The 18626-nt window shown below is 41.4% G+C and overlaps 3 protein-coding genes across 7 annotated transcripts in view; 2 read left to right on the top strand and 1 right to left on the bottom strand.

Annotated features, from left to right (window-relative positions):
* The window catches only part of anxa3b (annexin A3b), a 4246-nt gene extending 943 nt beyond the window's left edge, over nucleotides 1-3303 (top strand). For both annotated transcript variants that reach the window (XM_034547505.1, XM_034547506.1), the window contains exons 5-14: nucleotides 72-166; nucleotides 252-365; nucleotides 593-683; nucleotides 791-870; nucleotides 1115-1171; nucleotides 1403-1496; nucleotides 2102-2197; nucleotides 2292-2350; nucleotides 2644-2766; nucleotides 2935-3303. In XM_034547505.1, coding sequence (XP_034403396.1) covers nucleotides 72-166; nucleotides 252-365; nucleotides 593-683; nucleotides 791-870; nucleotides 1115-1171; nucleotides 1403-1496; nucleotides 2102-2197; nucleotides 2292-2350; nucleotides 2644-2766; nucleotides 2935-2994 — 869 coding nt within the window. In that variant the 3' untranslated portion in view covers nucleotides 2995-3303. The remainder of the gene's footprint in view (nucleotides 1-71; nucleotides 167-251; nucleotides 366-592; nucleotides 684-790; nucleotides 871-1114; nucleotides 1172-1402; nucleotides 1497-2101; nucleotides 2198-2291; nucleotides 2351-2643; nucleotides 2767-2934) is intronic.
* Nucleotides 3196-12029, bottom strand: rcl1 (RNA terminal phosphate cyclase-like 1). 4 transcript variants are annotated; one of them, XM_034547504.1, is made up of 9 exons: nucleotides 11984-12029; nucleotides 10690-10761; nucleotides 10216-10391; nucleotides 9503-9577; nucleotides 9259-9383; nucleotides 8813-8938; nucleotides 8391-8547; nucleotides 4584-4687; nucleotides 3196-3509 (listed from the first exon to the last, which is right to left on the bottom strand). In XM_034547504.1, the coding sequence occupies exons 3-9, from the start codon at nucleotides 10372-10374 to the stop codon at nucleotides 3356-3358; spliced, it is 900 nt and encodes a 299-aa protein (XP_034403395.1). In that variant the 5' UTR covers nucleotides 10375-10391; nucleotides 10690-10761; nucleotides 11984-12029; the 3' UTR covers nucleotides 3196-3355. The 4 variants fall into 4 exon arrangements, with proteins under 4 accessions (XP_034403395.1, XP_034403392.1, XP_034403394.1 ...); XM_034547501.1 differs by lacking the exon at nucleotides 11984-12029 and adding an exon at nucleotides 11221-11470; XM_034547503.1 differs by lacking the exon at nucleotides 11984-12029 and adding an exon at nucleotides 11087-11163.
* Nucleotides 11815-18626, top strand: ak3 (adenylate kinase 3). Its single transcript, XM_034547507.1, has 5 exons — nucleotides 11815-12385; nucleotides 14054-14173; nucleotides 14298-14470; nucleotides 16329-16447; nucleotides 17238-18626. The coding sequence occupies exons 1-5, from the start codon at nucleotides 12238-12240 to the stop codon at nucleotides 17347-17349; spliced, it is 672 nt and encodes a 223-aa protein (XP_034403398.1). The 5' UTR covers nucleotides 11815-12237; the 3' UTR covers nucleotides 17350-18626.

Genomic DNA, 18626 nt, shown 5'->3' with positions numbered 1-18626 from the left:
TACTGAATACGTCTGCTAGTTTGTATAGTGCAGTGTAAGTGGTAAGCCCGTTGTGTATCTCTTCTCTATAGGTACGACGGAAAAGACACTAATTGAGGTGTTGACCCAAAGAAGTAATGCTCAGCGTCAGCTTATTGCCAAGGCCTACGAGAAAGCCACAGGCAGGGTATATAAATGGACTTTTAAATTTCGATTCTGAGTGTTGTAACAAAGACAGAGAAAAATATGGCGCATGAACCTTCCTCCATCAGAAATTAGCAGCTGACCTGGAGGGCGACACCCACGGAGACTTTGAGGATGTGTTGGTCGCTCTGGTAACCGCTCCTGACATCTACGACTGTCAGGAAGTCATCAAAGCCATCAAGGTGAGATGGTGTTGGATTGACTTTAAGATGACATGAACCTGACTCAAAGCAGAGTGTGTATTGGCCTGCTGGTGCGTCATTGTTCAAATAAACCAAACCAAAAGGTTTCAACCAGAGCAAAGACACCAGTATTTCAAGTTTCATTTGTTTAAACAGACTTTATGCATAATTATACTTAATGCGATCATGTTTCACTCTGTTACCATTCACTGGTGATTTGCATACAGGGAGCCGGGACCACCGAGAGTACGCTGACAGAAATCTTTGCCTCGAGATCCAACAGACAGATCAAGGCCTTGTCTGAAGCATACCTCGCGAGTAAGTGCTCGTATACAGAAACTCAGATTATTGTGAAACAGTTGGCAAATGTTCACGATGTGTCTAGATTGTTGTGAAATTGGTTATTTTGTGCCATTTCATTCAAGAAACTGGAAAATTGCTGATTCATGATCTGCAGTCGGAGGTATCTGGAGATTATGGCAAAGCATTGCTCATCTTGGCTGAGGTACGTTACATTAAAACAGTGACCACATTCTCAACTCGTCAGAATCAGACCTAAAGCATTCGATTTATTGTAGCTAGATGGGTGTAAACGTTTCTATCCCATCTTCAAAAAACGTAATGCAAAAAAGTCAACCTACACTGCGGGGGGGGGGGGGGGAAGAAAATCTGAATTGTAGATATAAATGAATAATAATGGATCACTTCTACGCATTACAAACTTCATGTTTTTCTGGTCCTCCTCACAGGGGAAGAGGGACGAGAGCACCAATGTGGATACTGCCAAAGCTAAAGCAGATGCTAAGGTATATTCACTACAGAACAGTTTAGTTACTTTGACAGATCTGAAGGTGCCGTGTTAGTTTGACATTCTTTGCTTGACTTTAGAAAAATGAATGGGCACCGCACACCCTGAAGCAGCCCTCTTGCTGTTTGTTCTACCCTCAACATGAAATTAACACTTTTCATATGATACAATGCACATGTATATTCTTAAGCTACGTATTTTTCAAACATCCCCCTTATTCCCCCCCCAGGCCCTGTATGAAGCAGGGGAGAAGAAGTGGGGAACTGACGAGGGGACATTTATTGACGTCTTGTGCCACAGGAGTATTCCCCAGCTTCGACAGAGTGAGTTCACCCCTACACGTTTGTTCTGTGGATGCTAATGAAATAAAACAGACCCGTGTGCAGCCATGTTAGCGGCTCTCTGAGGTTTTACAATGGTCGTTTGAGCGCAATGCCGATGTCAGCATGCTTACATGGTCACAAAGACAATTCTGACATTCCGATGTTTATCATGTACAATGTCGACCGGGCTCACCATCTTACCTTTAGCATGCTTACATTTGCTGATCAGCTCTATACACAAAGCACAGCTGTCACTGATTTTAAAGGTTTTTGGTAACAAACAAAAGCATTGGACAAACTAAAAGTTTGATTTGACCCCGGAAAGAGGAAAAATCTAATTGTCAATCCATCCCAATACGTTTCTTGATATTTCACTAAAAGATAAACATGTCTACCTCATGGTGGCGCTAGATAAAAGAAAGACTGTGGATCCCCAAAGTCGGTGGGGTACACTCACATTTTCACGACATGAAACAAAGATGGTGGACTGACATTACCATCCTCAGAGCACTGCCGCTAGTATAGCTGACAATCTAAATTCATTAAATAAATGTTATGTTTGCCGACATCTGATCTTCAACAGTTGTATTGTTGTGTTTCGGCAGCTCTGGTAGAGTACAAGAATATTAGTAAGAAGACTCTACAGGAGAGCATTGAGAGCGAGATGTCTGGAAGCATGGAGAGTCTACTGGTGGCTGTTGGTGAGAATAATGAGTCATACTGTCTGCCCATTTCTGACCCTCACGTTGAATAGTGATCCATTCAACTTCTTAACCTTGTTTTTCTTTTGTCTAGTTAAGTGTGTGAAGAATGTTCCTGCATACCTGGCTGAGAGGCTTTTCCGGAGCATGAAGGTAAACTGCATCTGTATCATAAGGGCCCTTTAAAGCCACATATTGTCTGGCTGCATCCCGTCCTTTTTAGCCACAGCAGACATTTGTATTTGTCTCCAGTGGTGTGGAAAGGAATGCTAAGCTTGTTTTATTGTGGCCTTTGACTAAACGTGCACCACTGGCTGAACTGTGTCAACAGGCTCGAAACCATGTGACAGCACAGACAGAAGCAGCCGTTACTGCACGATGATGCATCTATACACACGGGCCAATTTGTGCCTTTTTGCTTCTTTCCCCAATGTTCCTTTGTCCAGGGTGCAGGGACCACAGAGTCCACTCTGACCAGGATAATGGTCAGTCGCTCAGAGATAGACCTGCTGGACATCAGAGCAGAGTATAAGAAGCTGTTTGGATCTTCCATCTACTCCGCGTTAGAGGTCGGTGCACACGCCCAGAGACATGAAATCACACATGCACCTCGACAGAAATGTTTAAATGTCATGCAATCTTGTTTTGAGAAAGTTGGACAATTGTTGGGTTAACATCAGAAGATAAGTCTTAAAACATAATTTCCTCTTTCTCCCCCCACCTCTTTGTTTGTGTAGTCTGAAGTTTCGGGCAGTTATGGCGACACCCTCAAGCGTCTATGTGGCCAAGACGACTAACTGCTTCCAACTCCAGTGATGAGCAACATGTGGTGGGAAGAGTCGCAGCAAGAAGAGGACCACCGGTCACTTTCCAATAGTATTATACATTACATTTGAAATACCCATGTAGAAATGCTTATGAATGTGGAATTCCAGTCAAGTTCAACCAGACCGTGCAGACTGATTAACACACAAATTTAAGAAGTGCAGACATGAAAATGTTGTTGAATGCATTTTTGAATTTATAAAAATGTTTGTATTCCATGTGACTAACGCAAATAATTAAATGTCCTAACTTTCACAAAAATAAATATAATTAATACTCTATTTGATGTTGGTGAACTGAGATACAAGACATGTTTATACAAAAATACTTATTTTATTTCAGGGTTTTGTTTATGTTGCTATAACCGACTCCTACACAGGTCATCAAGACCTTGTCCCCCCCTTTCCTTTTGTCTTCTGAAGGCTTCTGCACCTCGATCTTGAACATGATCTGGAAGAAATCTTTAATGTGTCGAAGGAACTCGATTCTGTAGAGACGGTGGGGGGAGAGAGGGGGAAGAAAGTCAAAAATGGGAGATATGAAGGATAGGCATGCACCAAGTTGGATGAAATAGTCCTGTCAACAAATATTAGTGTCCTCGGTCTATTCCATGCTGTGTGCTTCAAATGACGTAGGTTACCATCGAAGGCCATCAGTCCGTTATCTCATGAACCTCACCTTCAAATATTAAAGCTAGGATGTCTAAAAAGTAAAATATTCCAATTTATAGGAATAAAAACAATGCAAACATGTAAACTTGATTTCATTGGTCTTCAGAAAATTCAGCATTACCTGAGTAATGAGGAGAGCATTGTGATGGCACTGCCAATCTTCAGTTATCATAGTACTGTACTTGAGATGGACACAGCACCGGTACCATGATAACTGAAAATGGACAGTTCATAGTTGTCTCCACATTCGTGATGATTCAGATGTCTGAAATCAACTTTGTATTCAGTTGGTTTTCTATTTGCTTACAAATTACATACAAACATTTTATTATAAATCTATTAATTCATCATGTGCGGACACCAGACATGGGCACAGCTGGCCAAGTCCCATGATAATACGCGCATGCAAAAGCACGTCAACAATTTGCCAAAAAAAAAAAAGCGATCCAAAGTCCATTGACTAACAGAGTTTTGTTATTTTTCTGCCTGTTACACAATTAAAACAATTCCCCCATTTCTTTATCACAAATAAATTCCCCATAAAACCTTTTTATGGGGAATACAGCAGTAAGAGAACAATCAATGCAATACACAAATCCAATCTTGTGAACTGCGGAACTCAATGTGTTTGCAGCAAGAAACGAGCACGGGACATTTAATTTGGGTTCAAATTAGTTAGAACTTTTAGCAAATTGTGGTATTTCTTAGTGAAAATCCATTAAAGAAACAATGAATGAAGTGTATTTTTTGCCTGTTTATTTGTCCATTTCATGCTCTACAGCAGAAATAAAATACTGCTGTAGAAATAAAATAGTCACTTCCCAAGTAGAAGAATAAATAAGTGCATCGGTGTAGTAACTTAATACGTGTATTATTGAGTGATGACTTACGTGTATGGAGAGAGGGGTCCGAGCAGAACCTTAGAGACGTCCTGTTGGCCAAGGGTCATCAAGAGCAGCGTCAGGCTTTGATTGGATGAATCCACGCAGCCACCCTAAAACAGAGAGAGGGTCGATGAGTTTCAACAACAAAAACACAGAAATATACGTCATGGAGGCGGGGCTGTTTGAAAAGGACTCGGCGACCCCTGGAGAGGGAATTGATTATCTCAGGTCCAACACTGATAGCCTTCTACACTTGCATAGCATAGTTAGGTTTAGAGTCATTTCTCTACAACATATTCTTCTCTTCTTTTTCTTTAATAATGCTGCATTGTCCTGCCCCCTCTGACCTTCTAGTCTGTTGCCATGGACCCATCCCCCTTCTTCAACATCTGAGACATTTAGAGGACAGAGGATCCACTCTCTGTAACCAAGTGATCACATGTCATGTGTTATTATTGCCCAGCCTGTATGAAGACTACCAGACACCCAGGGAACATGGTATAAGCCAAATACATATTACATTGGTTGCCCATTCTGTGAATGCCATTAGTTTATAGTAAGATAAAACAAACAAAATCAGTTTCTTGTAGTGCGACAGCAGGAAAATGACCAAAATGGCGACAGTTTTTATTGCCTTTCCTGCCAATGAGGCAGAGCTTTTGCCCACTGCATTCCATCTCAGTGAATGAGTTTGATCAAACTTGGTATGCTGTAAAAATCCTTAAATACTTCAACTATACAACCTTACAAAAACCTACACCTCCGTCACAAATTATTTCCGCCATTTTACTCCATTCTGTCAAGCGCATCCATCTGGAATGTTTCATATTTCTACATCGAAGACATTTTTACCAATCACAATTTGCCTCCTGTAGAAACATTACCAATTTTAAAGTGTGGAAAATGGGTCATCATAGTTGGATAAAACCTCCTTTGAGAGCACATTTAGTTGACTATTAAGTGTTGTGTCAACTTGACCCTTTTGTGTTGTTCTGGGCTACAGAAGTTCAAACGACTTCTATTTTCCAGGAAGTTTCTGGTTTCCCACCTTTTTGGCTTAATTTCAGTAAAATATGAGAAATAGACAGTCTCCCAAGAGGCCAGCAGCCGCCAACAGGCCACGAGGCTCTCATGGAAAAGTCCCTTGAATCCTTCGAGCAAGTGGCAACCCCCTTTCAAGCAATCACACAGGGGAAAGAAACTAGGTGCAGACAAACTCAAGTATTATAACCTATAAAACACACTGAAATAAAACCGAGTGGATGCAAACAGGGTGAAATAAGCTAATTAAGGAGATATCCACATTTTGTATTTGTTAGTTTAACATTGAACAAACGCTTTTACATTAATAGAAAAACCACATGCTGAGATGTTTTGAGTATATTGAGAACAATAAACAGAAATACTTGGATTACATGACAAAACTCTCAACATAAAAATACGCGCAGCCACTCACATCAGCTCCTGTCCTGTGTTGATGTTGCGTCCAAAAACAAAATGTCGATTATGTAGCGTTGGTTTACTACAAGAAGACGGTACTGATTAACCATTAAACAAACAAGACGCACAATACAGAGGGCAGATGACCTTTAATGCTACTCCAGCTAATCTCTTTTACTTTCTGGGTTTAAAAAATGAACTACTCCAGCACAGGCTCAAACTGTCCTTTTGCTACAGTTAGGGTATTAAAATCAGCAGTTATTCAAATACTGTGCAGTCACTGAACCGGTGAATCTACCTTTTCTATCAGCAGCTGTATAAAAAAAAAAGAAAGAGTAACAAAACCTTTTCAGTCCACCCTCTGCGGCTGCTCGAGAGAAACGTTAGCTACCCACTTGGATGCGTCCAACAATATTCCTGTGTCAGAGTTAATCAGCTAACTGGACTCACATGGCTCCCCTGAGAGGAAGATGTGGAGACAAACTGAAGTCACACAATCACTGGATCTAATTGTACCAATTCTGATGAGGTGGGCTCTTTTCCTCTGACTATGTGACATTATTTTTGCCTGTATATGTTTTTACTTGCAGACAAGTAAGTTAGTCTTACAGCTACTACTGTAAGTCCCGCCTGGGGAAACACTACACCGGCAGAAATATATGGAAACATGTGTAACTTTTATCATGCCTCAAACGACCCGTCAAGGAATCCGCATTCATCGAGCTTGTTCGGACAATCACTCTTGAGCTGACGCGTCCCTTAACTGCTGAACCGATCACTGACCTTTGACCTCCGCACAGGCATATCTGTGATTTAAATTTATGTTGTTTCAAATGTCCGTTTTTAATTCATAATGGCACTTTCATTCTTTTTATTTTATAATGAAATTGTTTATGTGTGGGTTGTCTTCAGCCTCTTCTGGCTCAGCAAAACATTGTGAAAAAGTGCCAAGTAACTAAAGTGTCACTGGGAACAATAAATCAGAAGTAGCCTCTTCTAAAGACTAACTTTTCCAACATAGACAGATGTCCATGATGGCTTAAGTCATCAGGCTATAGCCTGCAATAGATGGAAGTGGGTGACCAACCCATTTTATTTGAATGGAAATGCCATTTAGTTGTGTTTTTTTACATCGAGGTTATGCCCATAAACCGTTTCTCAGTTGAATTCCAGACTAGGGTCATTACCGGAGAATGCTGGCAAACAAGGGCAGTGTCAGTATTGCATGCTCCGACTCTAATGCGCCCTTGACCGTCGATGTCAGGCATTCCCCAAGAATTTTGATTTGTCTGGGGTCAAGCTGAAAACTGATGCTCCAGCTGCTGTGTGCATGGCAATGAAGACCTGATAGCATCCTCCAGTGATGATGGAGATGTTCTAAAAACTTTACTTGAGTGAGCTGAACTGAAGCAGAGTCATAATAGTGCAATCTTCCAGGTGGAAAATCAAAACCGCACAAGAGGCAACAGATAAAGTTTCACTGTGAAATCTGTATATTACATGGAAGAGGCTGCTCAGCATTTGAAGAAAATATATCCCTTCAAACATATCCAATAATAAATTAGCATTGGATGTAATCTGTAAATCAGACCTTTGAGAGAGGAATACAGGCAGGTTACCAAAATGGCTTAAATTAGGCAAATAAAACAGGACATGCGTGGAATTTTGAATGGCAGTTGCTTTGTAGATCAGTAAGGTGAAGAAAGAGTTGCCTGAAGTAACACACACACACGCACACGCACACGCACACGCACACAGTCTCTATATTTAACCTTTATTTCACAAGATAGCACTTAGAGATTAAGTGAGCCCAGACTGGGACAATAAAATAAGATCACATCCCCATCAGATTGTTCCAAGTTTGTTTTGCCGGCCTCTACTAATAGATGGTATTTTAAACTGCAGCCGTTAAAACTAAGACAAAAACGTTGGTCTTAAAGTTGCCCTGTTTTTAAGCGGGGTTGTATGAGTTACTTATCCACAGTTCGTTACCTGCAGTAGATGGCGGATGGCAGGCCCCCAAATGCTGTCCATATACTGCAAGTAGGATGAGAACTTCATACAACCTCACTTAAAAAAACCAAACTATCCCTTTAAGCGATGGAGGACCTTTGACAAAGATGAACCTACAGACTCAAATGAACCAATGTTGTAACCCTACACAAAGTGAGGGTGGACCATCCAAGCATGCTGTCTGCTAAAAGGTAGTGACCCACTCACCCTCACAATTACTTTCACTTACAGACCACAATATATTGGAGCCCAGGCTAAAATGACTAACATCTGGAGCTTTGCTTGAATGGACAACTCCCCAAAAGCACTAACATGATGAGTGTGTGTGGAAAGTATCGAATGGTTTTTTTCAGCACTTACCCGATGCACCTCCTCCAAAAGCAGTTTGGCACAGTTCCTGCCGAGGTCCTCTGGTAGCATGGGGTCTCCCTGCCCCTGCGGCGTGGACGACATCTCAGCACTGAGGAAGGAGCCATTCAGCGTCTCTGCTACCAGGGTGAGACCGAAACCTGGAGACCTGCAGTCACCCAACATAAATTACTTTGTGTCTATCGCCGAATATGCTGGGATAATTGGCACATCACTAATAAATGCAGTAAGAGTGTTATTCCCAGGCTATGTTTACATATAACCAGTATGCTATGGTGTCAGTGCAGTTTGAAGTGTACCTAATGATGGTCTGAGGACTGAAAAGTCATGAATAAAGTGAGTACAACCTCTAAACATAATTTGTTTTGAGCAACAAGTGACGGCCCTTTTTAAAAATGAATGTTGATACTCACTTGCCAGAGTTGGCTCCTTTCATGTGGTCGGTGTAGATGTAAATGTCTGGAATGAACTGGTTGAGGACACTCCTGGTTGAATCCACTATCCTGTTGGCCATCTGAGGAGAAACTCGAACTGAATATCTGGGTTGAGATGGTCAAGGACCGTTGAAAACTCATATGACAGTCAGTTCAACTTAAAGCTGAAAGGGGCACAAACTTGAGAAACCATAAAGTTTAGTTTCCGATATTCATGATGGGATAGATACTAGAACAACAGATGTCAATTAGCAACTCAATGTGAGGATTTGCTTTGAGAAGAAATTTGACGTCTGAAGCCATCACTTTGGGCTTAAAAATATTATCACAATATCCTTATTTATGACATGAGTAATTGGTAGATTAGACAACAAAATACAACAGGACTGAAAAGGCGTGTAATTGACTGAGCATGAGAAGGATACGCCACTCCTCTGATCCTCTTAATCTTTCCTGGGTCAGTCAGCTGCACTGGTCTGATGGTCCTGCGGACAGGACATGAGAAAAATACTTCTCCTCCCCCACCAGGCGCCATACCCCTCTTCACCACCTGAGGTAGCAGCAACAGAGAGCGAGACAAGAGATGGATTGTCTAAAGTTGCATCACTAGATTTGAATGTATAACATGACACCATGCTTATCAACAGACCACCATCATCATGTCCTCACCTTGAGATCAAAGCCCTCTCCATCAATGCCAAACTTCTTCATCAGAGGGAGGGCTGTGGACTTAAGCATGTCAATCTGCAGGAGACAGAGTGTTAAGCTCCTTAAAACATGCTTCTACATCTTCATTGTACCGTTTCCCATCACAGCAGCAATTATTTTTCCGTGACATCCCCTCTCCAGAATCCCCAATACTTCTTCTTTCTTGTCTGTGCTTTTAACATTATACACACAACCATAATGATGCTATAACATGTTAAAACATGCAAACAAACTCTGGGGCAAAAATGGGTGTCACTCACAACGAAGAGAACAAATTGCATTTGTAAATATAATGTAAACCAGAAACTGTGAACATTTTAAGACGGTATACAAACGTCTTGATTTATTCAAAAACCTGAATGCGACCCATTATCTATTTGCTCAAAAACTCCACCTCAGACGTGCACAGCCTGTGGAGACACCAACATTGTTGATCTGCACAGACATAATTGCATGAAAGGATATGTGCACTAGACTAAGAGCAGTGATCATGTGGGAGGTACCCATAAATTAAATGTTTAAAGAAGTTGACAGGTTTCTTTGCAGAGGCATGCTTCAGCTTCGCCCAGTGGACACAAGCTATTTGAGTCCATATCAAATCAGAAGGTGCGAAATTTACCAAGTAAAAAATAAATAGTTAGAAGGTAATCAGGTGCATGCATGAGTGTCCTCACCGTCGGGTCAGTGTGGTCGTTGGTGACGCCCCTCAGTGTGGCCTTTAGAGAGGTCTTCATGAATGGAGCCAGCATGAGCAGGGCCTCAAGATAGTAGCCAACCGAGCGCTGCATGTTACAGTCGTGTTCAACAGAGCCGCCATGCAACAAGCCGGGCATGTAGAATAACACAGTTCCTTGTGAGGACAGACACACAGGGACCGAGTGTGAGTCCATAACGTAGTATGTGGTACTTTACAGTTTTGCTGTAATGAAGCTGAACATTACTACACCCAACACAACATGCAAAGAGTACACATGAGATGTAAAATAATTGTGAAAGAACAGAAATACAGAAAACACTAAACAACTTCTGCTGAAATCCTGTTATTCATATCCAAGATGTCCGTCTTAGTCAGTCTGCTGGTGTTGATCAACCCTGAAAGCTCAACAATCCTCTGGCAGTAAACAGTATTGTCCTAATTTAACACTCACCTGTTTGGTTAATCTCTATTTTGGAGCCATTGGTCACTTTGTCTAACAGTCTTATGAAACTGGCCTCAAAATCTGGAAAAGACACAGAAGAAATGTATTCAATTAGTCTACCAAACATCTTCCAACTGCTGAATCTGAGGATTAAAGACATGTTTTCTTCCATTCAGCAAAGTCTGTCAAAACTTTGAAATATCAACAAGTTGGTTAGAACAAACTAATGCGTTATTTTAAAACATATGGATGTAAACAAGTGGATTAGGTCCTGTGGGAACTCATCAGCCTCACTCACATGTGCTACAAGTCACTCTAAATAACGAGGCACACGTCCGCACACACTGGTTCAATGCTCTCGACAAGCATGACTTTGTACAGTTAGGTAAGATATAATGCATCTCACATCTACACTCCTGCCGCATGGCTTCCCCACATCCGACGCCCTGTGATGAAAACACACTCCCAACTGCGTAACAGCTAGCACGTTAGCCGCCGAGCTAACTGCGACGCCACATGCATGGTGAAGATGCAACTCACCGCGCAGCCCCGGGTTGTCGTCTTTGGACCGTATGTTTGAGATTTTAACACGCTTCCCACTGAGTGTGGATAAAACTAGCCTCTGTCTGAAGAAATTGCAGCCGTCGTAGGCGAGCCCCTGGCTTGCCATGTTATTGTTTCTGCCTGGAGTCAGTGGAAATCCACGTGTGTTTGTCCAGGAAGAAGTTGGTGGGAGGCGAAGATACGGAAAAGCAGGAGGGACAAAAAGGACTTTTTTCCCTTTTTTTTAAGGGTACTCGCTGCTTTCCGCCACTATATGGCGCCAGTTAACCATTCATTAAAACACGGTGGGAGTGGCTTGACGATAGCTTTGGGTCTTAAAGCCACACAACGTCATCAAAAATGTAAACAAATGGGTTACCGCCATAATTTGCACGGATGATCTCTATCATCTTTTTTTCTTCTTTTAACGCAGACTGTAAGCACATCAAAGTAAACCGGAGATTGCTTTGAATACACAGACACACAATGATTACATCTCGCCCCCCCCAAAACACCTCCTTTCTTTTGATTTAGAGGCTGAATAGAGCGAGCAGACTGGTTGTTATTCAACCCAGCCTGTCTGCAGGTCTGTTCACGGAGGGGATTAAGACTGCAGGGATTAGTCACCGCAACCGTGTCAACAAGCTTTCCCCCCTCGGTAGATCAATTACATAACCGTGCTATATAGCTCGGACATACACTGAATAGTGTACATTGTCAGTAAACAGTGACATTGGTGAGGAAGTGTGTGTCAACACGCCTGACAAAGGAGCTCTTTACGGTGCGGATCCTCAGCTGGCCCCGCTGCCACGACACTGCTTGTTGGATTCCTCTTCCTCTTCCTCTTCCTTGTGGCGTTAAATAAAAGTCGAGAGTGCGAAAGACGCGCCCACTTTTCGTTGCGCACTTAGTCGTCTCCGGTCCAGCGTCGGCAGAGCATCCAGAGAGGGTTCATGGGAAGCATACGGCTATTCTGGAGCTAAACACACACTCTGAACAAATACTCGTGCAGAGATGGTTCTTCAGCGGATTTTTCGTGCTGTCATCATGGGACCTCCGGGGTCGGGCAAAGGAACAGTGTCTGCGCGCATTACCCAAACTTTTGGACTGAAACACATTTCTAGTGGGGACATTTTGAGAGCCAACATCAATGCCCAAACCGGTAAGATACCGTCCTGTCTTTACCAGCGTCGATGTGAATTAAAACACAACGCTGCAACTTCAGATGTTACACGTTTAACACAACATTGCTTTTTTGATATATATGCTGTTTATTTACACAATTTATTATCATGCTCAAAACTAAATATAAGCTGATTATTACACACAAGATGTATGCATCTCTCTCTCTCTCTCTCTCTCTCTCTCTCTCTCTCTCTCTCTCTCTCTTTCTCTCTCTCTGTCTGTGTAAGATAAAGTCACTAACGTTTTTTTTCTCCTGGACTGATAAGGTTCCTGTTTGATTTCCTGTCTTGCTGTGACTGTGAATCTGAGCATCTGTGTTCTCATGATCCAAGGTCAAACTGACTTGCAGGGTTACACACAATGTTGTTTTTTCTGTATATACTGGAAACACTTCAACCGCCTGACACATTACCTGAGGTCAGGAAGGAGGGCCCCACTGCCCCTCAATATCACCTTGGAGGAAGATAAAGAGAGCTAAAGATAAAGGAGGGTTGCACCTTTGTTCCTTGAGAGGAGGGACTAAGGAGGGAGAGGTGTGTTTTTACAGCTGTGGGTCGAAGCAGAAAGGCAAGGTTACAGTGGGGTTTGGAGTGTCTGCTTTCCCCGCCGCATCACGGCCGCTTAATCGTGCACTTGCAGACATTTTCCAGCTCCTCAGTTTGATTGTTCAGCTGAGCGGCTCCACTGGAGCAGTTCAGCAGTCAAAGCAGTTTGTCTTATTGACTTCCCCAGCTGAAATCTTTTGAAACAGTCCTTCGAACTGAACCGGTGACCTTTCACTTCTCGAGGGCGCCTGACTAAACTCCTCACAACTCAAACTGAACATCAGAAATGCCTGTTTGGGTGTGTCCACTGCAAATGAACACTATCGCAATCTTTTAAATGGACTGATTAGGCGTATCAGGAGCAGAGTCCTCCTTACTTTGCCAATAGTTGCCTTGATGAACTGGGAACAATGCATTTGCTTTCCAAACACCTAGTTCTGGGTTCAGTGCATACTGCCATCTTCATTTATCATATGTACTAAACAAACAAAGGAAACAGCAACTCATTCAGTAGTCCCTGTTTGTCACATACACAACACAGAATAACAGTCATTGCTGTACTTATTAATGTCCTTGTTAAATTCTAGTTGCTGCATGTGACTTGTGTTTTACCCATTGCTCTTTTTTATGGTTACATCACAGCAGTATATTAGCATATTCAGGTCATTTACGCAAGGCTGCAGGAAATTCATTTCTTCAGCTTGTCTCATAACTGAACCTCTATTATCCATTATCCTGTAAAATATTCCATTAAGTAGCTTTACAGCTGATTTTTCTTTTGCTTGTGCAGCTTGATTGTATGATGACTATTGTTAGATATTCAAACCCAAGAAGCCCAAACCTTTTTGTGCACTATTTTATACATATTTCTGTTATCCAGCATTACATATTAGTCTGTAAATCTTTGGTTATTTTCCCCCCGATAAACTACAGTTCTGTGGCGTTAAATACTTGACAATATAGAAGTATTTACTATGAGGGACTCACTGCAAACACTGCCAGGGTTGAAGCAGCTAAAATCATACAAATGTTTTATCTCCTCTTTTTATCTCTGCGTGTGTGTGCGTGTGTGTGTGTGTGTGTGTGTGTGTGTGTGTCAGAGCTTGGCCTGTTGATGAAGTCCTCTATTGATCAGGGTCAGCTGGTACCCGATGACGTAATGTCTCGTCTCATCCTGAGCGACCTGAGAGCGATGGATCAGAGCAGCTGGCTGATTGATGGTATGATCGATCATATCCGCTGAGCTTTATTGATGAACCCAACTGCATGATGGGATTTTGGTATAGTTATGTATCACCTTCTTTCTTCTGTCTAACTTTTGCCTTGCTTTACCATCTCAACCAGGTTTCCCTCGTACCGTTTCCCAGTCAGAAGCTCTGGATGACGCCTACAACGTGGACACAGTCATCAACCTCAATGTACCATTCCAGACCATCAAACAGAGGCTCACCTCACGCTGGACTCACTTTCCCAGCGGCAGAGTCTACAACATTGATTTCAACCCTCCTAAAGTCTCTGTAAGTACAACCCTTCTCACCTATAACTCCTTTATTTATATATATATATATATATATATATATATATATATATATATATATATATATATATATATATATATATATATATATATATATATAGATATATATAGATATAGATATAGAGAGAGAGAGAGGCAGAGTTCAGGTATATAAATGACTCTGCCTGTTTGTGTGTAACTGCTGGATGATTTATAGCTAAAGTGCTTGTGGTCACATGTTCTCACTGTGGCAGTGACTTGAAGCGTGTTCCTGCTAGATTTCCTGCACAGTCTGGAAGAGTTAATCATTGGCTTCAGTCCACTCCTCACAGTCCTTGTTCTCTCTCCAAGTTGGAGAGAGAACAAGGAAAAGAAACAGACTTAATAAGTGGAATGAAGGTCAAGTGTTTTTAAAAGAATGGCAGTGTTTCTTCTAGTTCTTGAAGCAGCTGTCACCTACCCTTAAAACAGTGAACACACTTAGAGGTCATTTCATCAGGTATGTCTTGTACCAGAGATCTGACTTAAGCACTCAGAACAACTTGAATAGTTTGAGGCATGAATGCACCTCAAAGTGCTCCTCAGGGCCTGTGCATGTAAACAGAAGAATCAAGTCTCTGCATGTTTCACGACATAATATAATATATTGTCATCTGCTTAAATCCACACACGGGTAGTAGACTGATAGTATGAAGGGATGCAGGTGGTCATGATGTACCTCAAGTTATTACTATGACCCCTATTCTTTGTGGTTAAAGTAGTGTTGAGATATTTGCACACTTTGCTTCTCGTCCTTCTAATTAAGTAAGTTCCATACACCTGTTTCAGTCATGCTAGTGGCTGTAGAGATGGCAATGTTGGTCTGTTGGTCGGTCCAACAACTACTGAATGGATTTCGAGGGAAATTTAGTGCCGAACATGTCCTCCAGATGGTGAAACCTACTGACTTTGGCGATCTCTAGCAAGTCAGAAAATGTATACGTCTAATACTTCAGCTGTACTTTGTGTTTTTAGTTTTTATTCACAAATGTTATATAAATGATACAGAAGACAGAAATCCACTTTGTGTGATTTTAGACCTTTCCCACCACATTGTTACATGACACGGGTGTAAATTATAAAATTGATGATGAGTTAATTCCATTCAGCTGCTTCTCTTTCAGGCTCCTGGTACTGTCCATGCTGGCTCGCTGCCGTGACTCACTGGGACACTTGAACAGAGCAGAACCATCGTTAATGTTATTTGTAACACCTGTGCATTCCTTACTGTGACAAGGGGAAATGTCTGCTGTGAAACAGGCCTGTGGCTTTGGCCGGCATGTGGCCGTAAAAGATGTGGTGTGTTCATAGGTCATGCGACTGTTTGAGATAATTATCTAATGACCAAGTGCTATTCTGGTTTACGTTTGTCAACGTGTATTCAATGGCAACATAGAGATGACATCTCACATGTTGAAATGTTGTTAACACAAAGCAACCCAATAAATGTATTTTTTACATTATTCAGCGTCGCTACTATCGACCTTGTGTCTCCTCTTTTGGACGACTGGTTTGAAAGAAAAGGCAACATCTACGTGTCTTGAGCGGTGTTTACATTCTCGGCCCCGGGCCGTGTCTGTGTTTGTGCTGCATAAATCCTTCGGTTGTGGACGAGTACAATAGCTGGAAGTTACTGTGCCTCGAGCCTTTATTAAGCAACTCTGGCTCAGCTGGTATTTCCTCTTTATTATACAGCATCCATCCATTTGCAGCTTCCAAAAAAAAACGTGCGTTTAAAAAGTACTGTTACAGCATGCTGTACAATTGTAGTTTTTAACTAATTAAGTCAGCATTAACAGGAGTGAATGTGTTTCCCTCAGGGTTTCGATGATGTGACGGGGGAGCCTCTGGTCCAGAGGGACGATGACATGCCAGAGACGGTCACGCGGAGACTGAAGGCCTATCAAACCCAGACTGAGCCCGTCTTAGAGTACTACAGGTACAGATGCATCAAAATAGACCTCTACCTATTTTTGTCTGTTTTGTTCAGACGTTGCTTGTTACAGTGACCTATTATGCAGCCCTAGACACAGAACCTAAAAGAAAAATGAGCCGAGGTTGGTTTAATATCTCACTGAAGTGAACTCCTCATTAATGACTTAAGTAAAAGACATTAAGCAAATGCCACTGAACCTTGACCCCTTGCCTTGTCCTCCCGACACAGTCCTCATACTTACTTGACATGATTGAAAAAAAATTGCTAAAGAACCAAGAGGACAAGCTAATGAGTGAAAACACTAATGTTTTTCTAATTAAATATAATACAAACATTTATTTTGATATAGTTTTCTATCTTGAAAGTTTACCAGAATCAATAACCCAAGCAAGGAAAAATAACACAAAGTACAAATACGAGGCCTTTGACCCAGTTTGTACATTCATCATAATTCCTTTTTCTGGCCTAATTAGGCAGGAAAACATATCACTCTGTGCCACAGGGATGAGCTTAGCTAGTGTCCCACATATCTTTACCACAGTGTGTAAGGCTGTTCATCATTTGAAGAAGTACAGGCTAGTAGCCCACAGACTGGGAATAGAAATGGACGAGTGTTCACTTGAAAGGATGAACAACTACGTATTTGCTGTACAAAGTATCTTAAGGGAGTGTTCACAGTTCTCTGCACATTAAAAACTGTGAATGGATCGTGCACATATTTTAGTTTCTGTGTAATATTGGAATAGGAGTTTGCGTAGTAAGATCTGATTTTGGATTTTCTCTGCCCTTCCAGGAGCAAAGGCGTACTGGAGATCTTCTCCGGGACAGAAACCAACAAGATCTGGCCGCACGTCGAGGCTTTCCTCCACAGAAAACTCTCCCCCGTCAAACAGAAAGTTGCATAGAAAGCCTGAACAGATGCTGGCGAGAAGGGTGAATTAACCTTTATTCCCTGAAACCACTCAATCAGCTGCACCTTTCTGTGAAACAAGAGGAGTGCCATCTGCGTAATATATATTGTGAATGTTCATAAGGAGGACCAAGCTCATGCAGTTTGTCAGGAAGTGAAAGTAAGATTGCAGATATTGTTGGAGAGAACGCCACCATTGCCACTATGTCGCTGGAATTAGTTTGGGTAACTCTCAGGAGGTTTGCGTGCAATCTTTCCAATATTAATCGTTAGAATTTAAAGATGGTCTCTTTATTAAACAATGTGCCTTTTAAAGCCAGAAGATTTCACTGAATCAAATGTCAAGGTCTTTAACTGTAGATTACAATATAATTGTTTTTATTTTAATTGTTTTTATTTTTAGGTTTTGTAAATCGCAATCATGATTTATTTTCTTAGTCGATGGCAGCGACGATAAAATGAATGGGCCCAAGCAATAAGACATTTTGAGCTAAAGGAGACTTTCCTGCTTTTGCCCTAAAAAAATCCTTTGACAACAATATTGCATGGGCTTTTTGCCCACGCATCACAAATGCATGCAGAACTTGGGACTGTTTATTGTGCAATGGGTTATTATTAAAGGGAATTGTTGCATGTTATACAAATGACTGTAAGTTCACTTTTGCACTAAAGGACTCTTTGCTGCTTTTTTAAAGATGACAAATGGCTCAGTGAATGTAGTTTGTAGATACTTTTACTGAATATGGACCACATATCTAATTTATAAACCACGCTTATTATATAGAATATTTTGAATTTCTTAATCAAACCATCATTTTGTAACCGCTTCTTTTAACCACCTTAAGTCTTAATTACGTTGCCTCTGAAATACAATGTTTCCATTTCAACCAGGCGCTCCTTGTTATGACAAAGTATATAAATGTATATTGATATTTGCCATTTAATGTGACTTGACAACTGAAAACTTGATTGAAAAACTGTAGTAACCTAAAACATTTTCAGCAAAGTTTGTACAGGGTTATTGTTCAAAGATATCGCAGCATTCAAAGTGGCTCTGCAGTTCGGTGTTTTTGCACTCGCGTCTTCAGAAGGTTTCACCGTGTTAAAAGCTACAGAAATGATAACTTGCCCTTCAAATGTACTAAAGAATGTTTCCTGAATTGTACTGTGTGTATTTCTTAAACTTGAATACAATACTTAAAAGCACATCTCTTCAGACAACTGTGTCATGTGTATTTAAGTCACAATAAACTTCTGATACTAGTAACTATA

This window comes from Cyclopterus lumpus, chromosome 12 (assembly GCF_009769545.1).
Source record: "Cyclopterus lumpus isolate fCycLum1 chromosome 12, fCycLum1.pri, whole genome shotgun sequence".
Taxonomy (NCBI): Eukaryota; Metazoa; Chordata; class Actinopteri; order Perciformes; family Cyclopteridae; genus Cyclopterus; species Cyclopterus lumpus.
Note: the sequence above shows the minus strand (reverse complement) of the source record. Positions and strands in the feature narration are given on the sequence as shown.

What these genes read in the sequence shown, in the direction of transcription:
- ak3 (XM_034547507.1), top strand. Translation starts at nt 12,238, where the DNA reads ATGGTTCTTCAGCGGATTTTTCGTGCTGTCATCATGGGACCTCCGGGG. An exon ending in CAACATCAATGCCCAAACCG is followed by an intron (nt 12,386 to 14,053) that starts GTAAGATACCGT and finishes TGTGTGTGTCAG; the next exon opens with AGCTTGGCCTGTTGATGAAG. An exon ending in GAGCAGCTGGCTGATTGATG is followed by an intron (nt 14,174 to 14,297) that starts GTATGATCGATC and finishes CATCTCAACCAG; the next exon opens with GTTTCCCTCGTACCGTTTCC.
- rcl1 (XM_034547501.1), bottom strand. Translation starts at nt 11,350, where the DNA reads ATGGCAAGCCAGGGGCTCGCCTACGACGGCTGCAATTTCTTCAGACAG. An exon ending in AATAGAGATTAACCAAACAG is followed by an intron (nt 10,392 to 10,689) that starts GTGAGTGTTAAA and finishes TGTCCTCACAAG; the next exon opens with GAACTGTGTTATTCTACATG. An exon ending in ACGACCACACTGACCCGACG is followed by an intron (nt 9,578 to 10,215) that starts GTGAGGACACTC and finishes TGTCTCCTGCAG; the next exon opens with ATTGACATGCTTAAGTCCAC.